At 36.3% G+C, this 12,211-nt stretch overlaps 1 protein-coding gene across 1 annotated transcript in view; it reads right to left on the bottom strand.

The window, feature by feature from the left end:
* xylb (xylulokinase homolog (H. influenzae)) overlaps positions 1-12,211 on the bottom strand; it is a 35,176-nt gene that overhangs the window by 13,117 nt on the left and 9,848 nt on the right. Inside the window, exons 13-17 of the mRNA XM_084102639.1 lie at positions 10,912-11,027; positions 9,860-9,933; positions 8,561-8,657; positions 3,495-3,553; positions 3,287-3,374 (exon numbers count right to left, since the gene is read on the bottom strand). Of these exons, the coding sequence (XP_083958765.1) occupies positions 3,287-3,374; positions 3,495-3,553; positions 8,561-8,657; positions 9,860-9,933; positions 10,912-11,027 (434 nt within the window). The remainder of the gene's footprint in view (positions 1-3,286; positions 3,375-3,494; positions 3,554-8,560; positions 8,658-9,859; positions 9,934-10,911; positions 11,028-12,211) is intronic.

Raw genomic sequence — 12,211 nt, 5'->3', positions numbered from 1 at the left:
CAATGACCTGAAAAGAGCTGGGACCACCGTTTCCAAGGTTACTGTTGGTAATACACTAAGACGTCATGGTTTGAAATCATGCATGGCACGGAAGGTTCCCCTGCTTAAACCAGCACATGTCAAGGCCCGTCTTAAGTTTGCCAATGACCATTTGGATGATCCAGAGGAGTCATGGGAGAAAGTCATGTGGTCAGATGAGACCAAAATAGAACTTTTTGGTCATAATTCCACTAAACGTGTTTGGAGGAAGAAGAATGATGAGTACCATCCCAAGAACACCATCCCTACTGTGAAGCATGGGGGTGGTAGCATCATGCTTTGGGGGTGTTTTTCTGCACATGGGACAGGGCGACTGCACTGTATGAAGGAGAGGATGACCGGGGCCATGTATTGCGAGATTTTGGGGAACAACCTCCTTCCCTCAGTTAGAGCATTGAAGATGGGTCGAGGCTGGGTCTTCCAACATGACAATGACCCGAAGCACACAGCCAGGATAACCAAGGAGTGGCTCTGTAAGAAGCATATCAAGGTTCTGGCGTGGCCTAGCCAGTCTCCAGACCTAAACCCAATAGAGAATCTTTGGAGGGAGCTCAAACTCCGTGTTTCTCAGCGACAGCCCAGAAACCTGACTGATCTAGAGAAGATCTGTGTGGAGGAGTGGGCCAAAATCCCTCCTGCAGTGTGTGCAAACCTGGTGAAAAACTACAGGAAACGTTTGACCTCTGTAATTGCAAACAAAGGCTACTGTACCAAATATTAACATTGATTTTCTCAGGTGTTCAAATACTTATTTGCAGCTGTATCATACAAATAAATAGTTAAAAAATCATACATTGTGATTTCTGGATTTTTTTTTTTAGATTATGTCTCTCACAGTGGACTTGCAAAATAGCAGGGTGTTCAAATACTTATTTTCCTCACTGTAAATGCATTCAAACAAATTAAATTTAAATGCATTTAAAACCAATTAAATTTTCAATGCATTTAACCAAATAAATGGAAATGCATTTAAACATAAATGGTTTAATAAATAAACAAAGGCAAATTAATAAAGGCAAATAAAAATAAATAAATAGCTCACGTGACTGGCTTATTTGTAAGGATTGCAGCATGCAGGTTGTGTATTATTAATCATATTAATATTATGCCAATCATACTAATGGCAATGCTAATGTCTCTCTGCAGGTGTTACACACTCGCTGGTTTATTCTCCAGCATGTTCAGTTCCAGCAAACGCAGCAGAAACACTGTTCTCACTGCAGCGACTCTAACAGCCAGCAGCAAACACAATAAATCATGACAGGCGATTAAATCCAGCGGCAGACGGAATGAAAATGGACTTGTGTTGATGTGAGCGAGTGTTGACTGGAGTCAGAAGACCAGCGCTAACTAAAGGCCTTCAGTTACGACAGATCATCGGGTTCAACGCTCGAGGCTTCGTTTCTTTACTGACTCACCACAAGAACGTATGATTAATCCGTCTAATGGATCATAATCTAACAGAGTTTGGGAAACTGATTCAGACCACATCCGTCATGAACTCAATCTCTCTTATCCTGATAAAAAGGCTCTTACTGTATGTTTCACACTGCAGGCAAACGTTTCTCTGAGAGGAAAAGCAACAGCACTTCAGATCTGATCAGACCTTTTATGACTGTTCGCAACACGTTTTACTTCTGTAAAGATTGAATAAAAAAAACATGCATTCACACACATCCACTATCATGCATTCACACACATGCACTATGATGCATTCACACACATCCACTATGATGCATTCACACACATCCACTATCATGCATTCACACACATCCACTTACTATGATGCATTCACACACATCCACTATCATGCATTCACACACATGCACTATCATGCATTCACACACATCCACTATCATGCATTCACACACATCCACTATCATGCATTCACACACATCCACTATCATGCATTCACACACATCCACTATCATGCATTTACAGGAATCCAACGAAGGAAGTCGCTCTCCATGTAAAGTCTAACGTCTATTAAAGAAAGCGATGACCCAGGGTCATTAATGACTGTTAGTATGAAGCAGAAAGTCTTCATCATCCAGACAGAGATTAAAGTCTCATCTGTGTGTGTTTGATTCTGGTAATGAAGCACTGAAGAGCGACTGGCTTTTAAACGACGCTCTCCATCACATCATATTAATATGATCCGACTGAAGCGTCTGTCTGAGTTTTGGCCCTCACACACTCAAAAGCAGAAGACATCATTAGTGGAGTAAAACGAGCTTCCTCTGTACGATCAGATCGATGCGGGACGTCAAAGAGACGGAGACGATGGAGGCTCAACTGAAGGACACACAGTTATTCAGATACTCTGCTCAGTTAGTGAAGCATCGCTCTGTTCCTTCAGTCTGAGGTGCCAAATATAACAATTTTGTCAGATTGACCTAAATACATATTTAATAAAACATTAAAATGTCTCATTTATCATATATATTACATATTATATAATTTATCATATTTTATAGTATGTATATTATATTATTATAGTATGCATATACTGTATATTATAAAGTATTTTTCATGCATTAGTACTTATAAATAAAAAATAAAAAAATAAAAGAAAATAATAATAAAAAAACTATTACCTATAAATATAAATCCTAAATTAATTTCTATTATATACAAAAAATATTTAAGCAAATGCAAATGAGTGAAAACTTATGAATATGGATTTCTATTTAACATTTAAATGAAAATATGAATTAAGTTTACATTTAATACATTAATAGTATAATTTATACATTAAAATACATTAAAATACAGCATTATCTTATAAAATGTGAATCTGGTACATCATCCTTCAACTAGCGGATATAAAATAAAATAACATAAAATAATTAAAAATAAACTATTACATATAAATCTTACATCTATTTTTGTCCAAATGTAAATATTACATCTAACTTTAAATCAAAATGTTAAATAAATAAAAAATCTTGAATGTTATTTAAAAAATGTAAATGTTAATTACATTTACATTTAATGACAATGACTTGTATATTAATATAATTAATTAATTGATATATTCATATATTAATTAAAATATATAAAAATGAGACATTTGAAACGGCATTATCTTATAAAATGTAAATATGGCAAATCTCCCTTCAGCTGGTAGAATAAGATCTAGTGATGACATTTAATAAACTAAGGTTAATAGTTGTGTATTGACCAATCAGACGACAGGACCAGAATGATCTGTGTTATAATAACTATAAGCACGATCTGAGTTTACCGTGCAGAGCTCTGTAAGCGCCGCCCAGACAGGCAGAGTTCGGCACGTCGATGGTGTAAACCGGAGCGTTGAAGACATCAGACAGAACCTGTGGAGTTGAGATATGAACGAACATTACAAGTCCTGACACAATGATCAGATGCATCATAACATATGCTATAACTACACACTCATATTCATGTGATCAGTGTTGATCCTAAAATAATACCTGTAAAATGTCCTTGTTAGATGACGCTCCTCCTGTGGCCAGCACTCGAGTGCCCTGAACTACAGGAGAGAGAGAGAGTGATTTATAGTTATTCATCATCATAATCTATGTGACAACTAACTAGATTAACAGACAGATCATAACAGAAGAGCTGTGTCTGTGTGTGTGTGTGTGTGTGTGTGTGTGTGTGTGTGTGTGTGAAGCATGCCAGACATCAGTCATGTTAACACTGCCATCACAGGCTGAATGAGACATAAAACATTATGTTATGCTAATTAAAGCATAATTCAGCCTGCATAAAGCATATAAACAAATGTTATGCAATAAAATGGCACATAAAAAGGAAAATCACTGCAGATCCAAACCGTAAAATTATTGCACCTGTAAAATTTGAGTACCATGAGGAACAGATCTGAGATCAACAAACTGCATCTTTATAGAGAACATGAACCTGATAATCAGACAGAAAGTGATGGAGATAATAAATAATAGATATTAATATAAAACAACACATGCAGTGGATCTCGGTTTGATTCTTCATAAGCACAAGCAAACAACACTGCAGGTATTTTCTGGAGGAGTCTATGCTTTGGCTTTTTCCCAGCATTCCCTCCGCATAAAAAGACTGACGGAATGATTAAGATCAGCCTCATTTGCATTCATTAAATATTCATGAGACTCGTTCCTAAGAGTGTGTGTGTGTGCATGAGATCTACAGGTGCTGCTGAAGACGGACACACACACACACACACACACACACACATGTCTGGTTTACTATCTTTGTGGGGACTCTCCATAGACTTAATGGTTTTTATACTGTACAAACGGTATATTCTATCTCCTTACACTAACCCTACCCCTAAACCTACCCATCACAGGAAACTTTCTGCATTTTTACATTTCCAAAAAAACTCATTCTGTATGATTTATAAGCTTGTTTACCCATGGGGACCTCAATTTAGGTCCCCACTGTGACACGAGTCCCCATGAGTCTGTGTGCATTCAGGTTGAAGTCCCCACCGGGATAGAAAAACAGGTACACACACACACACACACACACACACACACACACACACACACACACACACACACACACACACACACACACACACACACACACACACACACACACACACACACACACACACACACACAATCAGAGTCTATCAGCATCTATTGTGTTACTCCTACACATGAACATAACACCAATCATTAGAAAGAAAGAAAGAAACCCAGGGTATATTTACATACAATTTTAAAACCTGAACATCATTACCATAATAATAATAATAATAATACATTTTTATTTGGGGATACAAATAACAGTAATACTGTATAGTTTTGTTTTAATTCACTTTTATGCATTAGACCGGTTTAAAATGTTCAAAAAGCAAGAGACAATTTCTAAATCTTAATTTTTAACACCTTTGAAAAGTGGATTAAAAACATTTTAATGCGAATTACGGCTTTATTTTTACATTAAGGCATTTTAAAACTTTAATTATCCGTGGACACCCTGAAAGCAATAAAGAAATAAATGAATATTACAAGCAAAAATAAATATAAATCTTACTTATAAAAATAAATATAAATGCAACTAAAATATGCAATAAAGTTTATATAATTTAAATGTGAATGCCTTCCATTTGGATTTATAATTAACATCCGGATCATTCAAATTTACATTCAGCTTTTATATGAAAGACTTACACATTTTTTAAAGAATAAATGTTTTTATACAATACAGATATTCAACAGAATGAATAATTCCAGCCTCAGAGCATCAATATCCTCATTAATTGCATCCAAAATAAGTTTGTTTACATATATATATATATGTATTTTATATTTGCATGTATATATTTATATAATATATAAATATTTCATATATAAATAACACATTTTTCTTAAATATATACATACATGTGTGTGTATTTATATATACAAAATAATTATACACAGTACACACACATATATCAGTAAACACAAACTTTTATTTTGTATGTGATTAATCATTTTTAGTGAGATATGCTAATTTAGTGAGATCTCCATCCATATGAGTCAGAATAAACTGTGAGGGGGTGTGGCCATCTTCATCATCTTCATCATCATCATCAATGCCTTCTCACAGGGATACATTGCAAAAGCACATATATATTCAGGACAGAGAGAATCACACGGACGCACACAGAATGAATCACATGGTTATTTACTGATCAATAATGCAAATGCGCTCTGCATGTGTCTCATATCCTCAGCCGGCGCCGTGTTTCTCAATCAACGAGCTTCTGATGTGGTGTTTTCATGCGCTGAAACGCACCCATGCGTCTGCAGGCTCATTGAGATGTTAGTGTTGACTACAGAGCCTGCATGTGCATTATTAATAACTATTGACAGACGTGTCCAGCGTGACTCTGGTTAAACCCTGGTCAGAACACCGCTGACCTGCGGATGAGAGCGCGCTCACATCACGCCATCGCCCTGCGGCAACAGCAAATGTCAAAACACCTTCGGCACAAATCGACACGCAGCGTTCCTGTCTGATAAAAGACTAACTGAGAAACTCCCTCAGGCCTGGAAATATCCGAGAGAACATACAGTGTGTGGAAGAAATGCTGGCGCTCAGATTAAAACAACTACAAAAAATAAATAACATTTGTAACTGAAGTAGATTACATATATTTTTAATGCATTTGAAATTTAGATATACCTGCTATATATTAGAATTCATTTAAGGCATGCACTTTATATTTTAGGTATTAATTTCTGTACTTTTGAACATAGATTACATTGAGTAATCGGCAGCATGTCATTTTTTCCACTTTTTTCTCTTGTTTATTTATAGTCTTTTTTCATCTTCTGTTCAAAAACACTTTCCAATAAGGTTTCATTTGTTAATATTAGTTAAAATGAGCTAACAATGGACAATACTTCTACAGTTAATATTAATCTCAACATTTAATAATATTATTAAGATAAAAATGTGCTTCTGTTTTTCATTTTTATTCACCAGCATTAAAAAAATGTAAATTAATGCTGAAAAAAATTATTGGTCATTGTTAGTTAATGCATTAACTGAAGTTAACTAATGAGACTTTATTGTAAAGTGTTATCAAAATATTTAATGTAATGCAGCGAGATAAAAATGTAAATTCTTTTGAGACTAAACTTCAAAACACGAACTGTCTGATGTCAAAACATGATGGTCTACATTTACACATCAATGACGCCTAATGAGTGATCAGAAACCTTGATCTAATATTTATGCTGGATCACTGGAAAAACATTAAATTCTAAAATGGTTAAAAAAAAAAGCATGATGCCATGAAGAGTATTTATTTCATTTATAAATCAAAAGTTTGGGGTCTGTACGATTTAATGAGTTTTAAATCTCTTCCACTCACCAACGCTGCATTTATTTGACAAAAAATACGGTAAAAAATGTGAAATATTATTTCAATGTAAAACAGCTGTTTTCTATGTGAATATTATAGGAAAATGTAATTTATTCCTGTGATCAAAGCTGAATTTTCAGCATCATTACTCCAGTCAATTTAATGCTTCCTTGTTGTATAAAAGTATGATTATTATAATTTTTATTTAAATCTTACTGGCTTTAAACTTATGAATTGTATAATATACAGCATAATAATGTTTAATAATTTTATTTCATATATGTTTAAAAATTATCCCTTTAAAATAATGTCAGGGACACTTGAGACCTAAAAATGGTATTAATTATCTAGTATTGGTGTGCAAATACAGAGAGAATATTAGCCATGATGATTGACAGGTAAGAGTTTAGCGTGGTGCAGCTCTGCTCCTGAGCGCTGGTCTTCTTCTAACAGTGAGCCGTGAGCGGGTCAGACAATAATCAGGGGAATTTCTTTCAGGCGAGGAGGACATTCCCCGTGCTCAGTGGCTGATGGGAGTTTAATTAAAGCGTGTTTGTTTCTGCAGCTCTTGGCAGCCGGAGTCTCGCTTCATCGTATAATCACCCGCGCCGCGCCGCGCTCGCCGCCACACAGCAGAGGCCGAGAAACGAGCGCCACTCACAGCGACACGCCGGCACATGGGTGCGGAGATACTCAAATACAGTAGATGCTCATTCAGCAGTGAAAAGAGCTAAGAATGAGAAGAACCTGAAATACATGTGTAAACTCCAACAAAAGCTAGTAAAGTTTTTTTTTAGCACGTTACCATGTGGTTGCTAGGGTGTTGCTATGTAGATGTTAAAGTAATTTCGGTGGTTTTAGCACAATGCCATGTGGTTGCTAGGGTGTTGCTATGCAGATGTTAAAGTAATATAGGTGGGTTTTAGCACATTGTCGTGTGGTCGCAAGGTTGTATGCAGTTTCTAAGGTTATATAGGTGAGTTTTAACACATTTTATTGTGGTTGCTAGGGTGTTGCTATGTAGTTGCTAAGGTAATATAGGTGGTTTTAGCACAATGCCATGTGGTTGCTAGGGTGTTGCTATGCAGATGTTAAAGTAATATAGGTGGGTTTTAGCACATTGTTGTGTGGTCGCAAGGTTGTTGCTATGCAGTTTCTAAGGTTATATAGCCTAGGTGAGTTTTAACACATTTTACTGTGGTTGCTAGGGTGTTGCTATGCAGTTGCTAAGGTAATACAGGTGGGTTTTAGCATTTTGCTGTATAGTTGCAAGGGTGTTTCTATGCGGTTGCTAAGGACATATAGCTGGGTTTTAGCACGATGCCATATGGTTGCTAAGGTGTTGCTATGCGGTTGCTGCTGCAGTTTTAACAAAGTTGTTGTGCAGTTGAAAGGTAATATAGGTAGGATTTAGCATGTTGCCATGCAGTGTCTAGGGTGTTGCTATGCAGTTGCTGCAATGCGGTTGCTGTTGTGGTTTCAGCATGTTGCCATGCGTTTGCTAAGGTGTTGCTATGCAGTTGCTAAGGTAATATAGGTAGGATTTAGCATGTTGTTATGGTAATATTAATGACTGACAAAGGAAACAGCACTGCAGTGTCAGGAGAGAGATAACTCGCTCTAAGACGAGCAGACAACAGCGAGAACATGAGATGGAGATCAGACACTTACTGATCTTGTAGCCCAGCTTTTCGGCATGAACTCGTTTGGCCAAGAACTGTCCTTCAACCAGGGCTCGGATTTCCACCTCACGGTCAAAGGCAGCTACCTGTGCAAGAGCGAACACAAAGACGGGCTTCAGGTAACCAGAGACCGTTCCTGCTCCCATAAAGCATTCTTTGAGTCTGACGCCAACATTCCCACAGATGAGCACTGAGCTGAACTCAACTGACACCGCGAGCTGTCAATCAAACTCAGGATGAGAACCGGGTTTGTGCTTCAACCGACCCATGCTGGAAAAATACAGATTCTGCTTAGAACAGAAAAGGTTTTACAGACAGGAACTGATTATCTAGTTCTTTAGAAAATCTGTGTTCTGGTGCTTAAAACAAACCAGAAACAAAAAAACAGAAGATCCTATAACACATCAAGAACTTTTCTACACAACCATACAATTCAAGAATCCTTCATTTCATGAACATGTCCGGGTCATAGTTTACCTCAAAATCACAGAACTGATAAATATAGATTAGATTTATAAAAAAAAAATAATTTTTTTTTTACGAGACATTATTTTCATGACAATTAAACAAACCCCCCAAATTGTCATTACTGCAATGCAATAAATAAATAAATAAATACATGCTAACTTACATTTTTTTTTGAGTATCTGAGTCACATTAGAGGATATGTTAGGACATCCACCAAAGATGCAGTATACCAATTTTCAACTTTATCGATCATATGGTCACAGAGCTACAATGATTTTTTGTTGTTGTAGCGCCCCCTATTGGTGGAATTTTCGTTAAGCTTGAAAAATGCATTCAACAACTAATTGACTCAAGGATTCTGAGGGAGAAAATAAATTAGTTTCTAAACCTTAGGATTCCAAAGTTATGATCCAAAATGCAAATAGCCTTATTATAGCGCCACCTAGTGTCGGATGTGTGTCTGTGCGCCTGAGTATCAATGCACCTGCTAATTTTTTCCAGAATTTTTGGTGTTTGGACCCCTAAAAATCCTAAGATTCTAGGGTGAAATGTGACCAGCATGTTTTCATGAAAAATAGTTCAGAGTAAAAACACTGTAAATACCACAGAAAGAACAAACTCAGTCGGTGCGACTGCTGGAGGGTTAATGAGCATCTTATTGCAGGTGAACTGAACTATGACCCAATTAGCTCAAATTAAGCAATTATCTGATCAGTGGCAATATTTGCAAACCCGTTCAGCCGAAGTAAATGAAGCTGAAAAGGGCAGATCAATCTGTAGCGAGTGTGTGTTGTTTACAGCACACACGCTCGTGACTCACCCTTTGACCTTCAGCATTAAACCTGTGAACGCCGACAGCGGGAGGCGTAATCTCCATCACGTCGAAATACATGCCTGAAAACACACAGACGGATCAGGACAAGGACAAACGGCTCGGCTTCATCAGGCCTCATTGATTAAACACCCACGTGAGACGGCAGGGTCGTGAGAGAAGCATATGGACCCGACATCACTAATGTCTCTGAACACAGACAATCCCGTCACTGGCTGAAGGAGACAGTATTATTGAGATGCTGTTTTTTTTATGTATTTTTAAAAATATATTTTACATATTATTTATATATATATATATATATATATATATATATATATATATATATATATATAATATGTTTAAAAAAAAATATATATATATATATATATATATATATATCTTTTTTTTATTTAATATACGACTTTCTATTAATGTTACAATTTAATGTTACTGGAAGAATTCTCTTTTATTTTTGTATTTTATTTTTGCATTTTAATAAAATTAATATAAAAAAAAAATTTCATTTCAGTTATCATTTATTTTATTTCGTCACAACGAAAATGTTCTTTATGGTTTTAGTAATTTTGTTGTGTTTTTGTAATTTTTATAGCTTTTTTAATATGTATATTTTTTATTAATTTTATTTCAGTTTAAGTTTGAGTTATTTTAGTACATTAAGTTAATCTAAATGACAATGAGAAATGTTGCTCTGGAAAATGAGCTGAAATAAAATAAAATATAAAAAATGTTAACTGATTTTATTTACCTTTTTTTTGAATGGTTTTAGTAATTTTGTTGTATTTTGTCTTTAAAAAAAAAAAAAAAAAATCTGTATATATATATTATTCATTTTTATTTCAGTTTGAATTTTAGTTATTTTAATACATCAAATTAAACAAAATGAAAATGAGAAATTTTGCTTCGGCAACGAGCTGAAATAAAATAAGTGTATTGTATTGTATTTTATTTTATAATATTTTTTTAATTCAAGTATCGAAAGTGTTTTTTTACGGTTTTAGTTCGCTTCAATAACCCTGGTATCTACAATATTTAATCACCTAAATTTCCATTGTTTCCCATCGGTGTGGACCTCAAAGCGCTGGAGAAAAGTTCCCATGATCCTCCAGCACATTCATTTCGAATCCTCTCTCGTGTGAAAGAGCCGTTTTTAAAGCTGAGAGAAACAAAAGAGAAGAGTTTCAGATGAAACACAAACAACCAGTAACTGTGACGCTCTTCACATTTAACATTCAAACTAAACGTTCTTCCTTTGAACGCTGTGAATGCGGCTCTTCTCCTCGTCTGACAGACTGACGTGAATGAGGTTGTAAATGAGGTCAATCTTCATTACATCTAGAAGAAGAAGCGCAGCACTTATGCGAGCTTCCTTTCAACTCAGGAAACAATTTCACATCTTCAGGAAAAAGCACATGACTAAAATCACTTTTTATACATTCAGCATTGAAAGGTAAACCACCACATCTCTCCCGTAAAGAAAAACACTCAAACGTAATTTAAAACACTGCAACAAGGTCAGTGGAGAGAGAGAGCCGCACAGAGAACACAGTACATGTGCTCCTCAAACACTGAAGTGAAGAGTGTTCAGCTGCACACGAGGACCTGAGACTCAAGGGTTGAGGTTATTCCTCAAACACACTGAATTATGACACAACATCAGTTCTTCTGTCAAACACTTATAGACCAGATCGAATTCATGAGTGCACTAGACATTAAACATATAGGGCCCTATTTTAACGATCTGAAACGCAAGTATCAAAGGTGAAACGCAAGTAACTTTGTGGGCGGATCTCCGGTGCTGTTGCTATTATCGGCGGGATAAATGACTCTTGCGCCCGACGCAAATCTAAAATGTGTTGGTCTGAAGTCGCTTCATTACTCATAGGTGTGGTTTGGGTGTAACGTGAAATAAACCAATCATCTCACATTCCCTTTAAGAGCAGGCGCGCTTGTTCCATGGCGGATTGATGGCGGATGCTATTATAACGGCGGATTTGCCAGACGCACGCCAGGAGCGGTTCACAGCCGAGGAGACCGACGTTCTCGTCAGGGCCGTAAAACACAGAGAAGTGACATTGGGGATGGAGAAACACACACAAATTAGCTTCGGTTAAACAGGCGCATGATAATGTGTAAGCTAGATTTATGCCTATTTTTCTTCATGGACACAACAATGATTTCCCTCGTGTGGAATATTTTTCCTTGTAATGGTTTGCAAAAATGTCAACTGCGTCTGTGTAGATGAGAGAAGCAAAGTGTGTGTGCGTTGTGCACACGCTACATTATGGCCAAGCATGCGCCCTTAAAATAGCATCTTAAAACGCGCCACTGACTTTAGAC

This window comes from Abramis brama, assembly GCF_963993115.1.
Source record: "Abramis brama genome assembly, chromosome: 24".
Taxonomy (NCBI): domain Eukaryota; kingdom Metazoa; phylum Chordata; class Actinopteri; order Cypriniformes; family Leuciscidae; genus Abramis; species Abramis brama.
The sequence above is the reverse complement of the archived record's forward strand: the minus strand, read 5'-3'. Positions and strand labels throughout refer to the sequence as shown.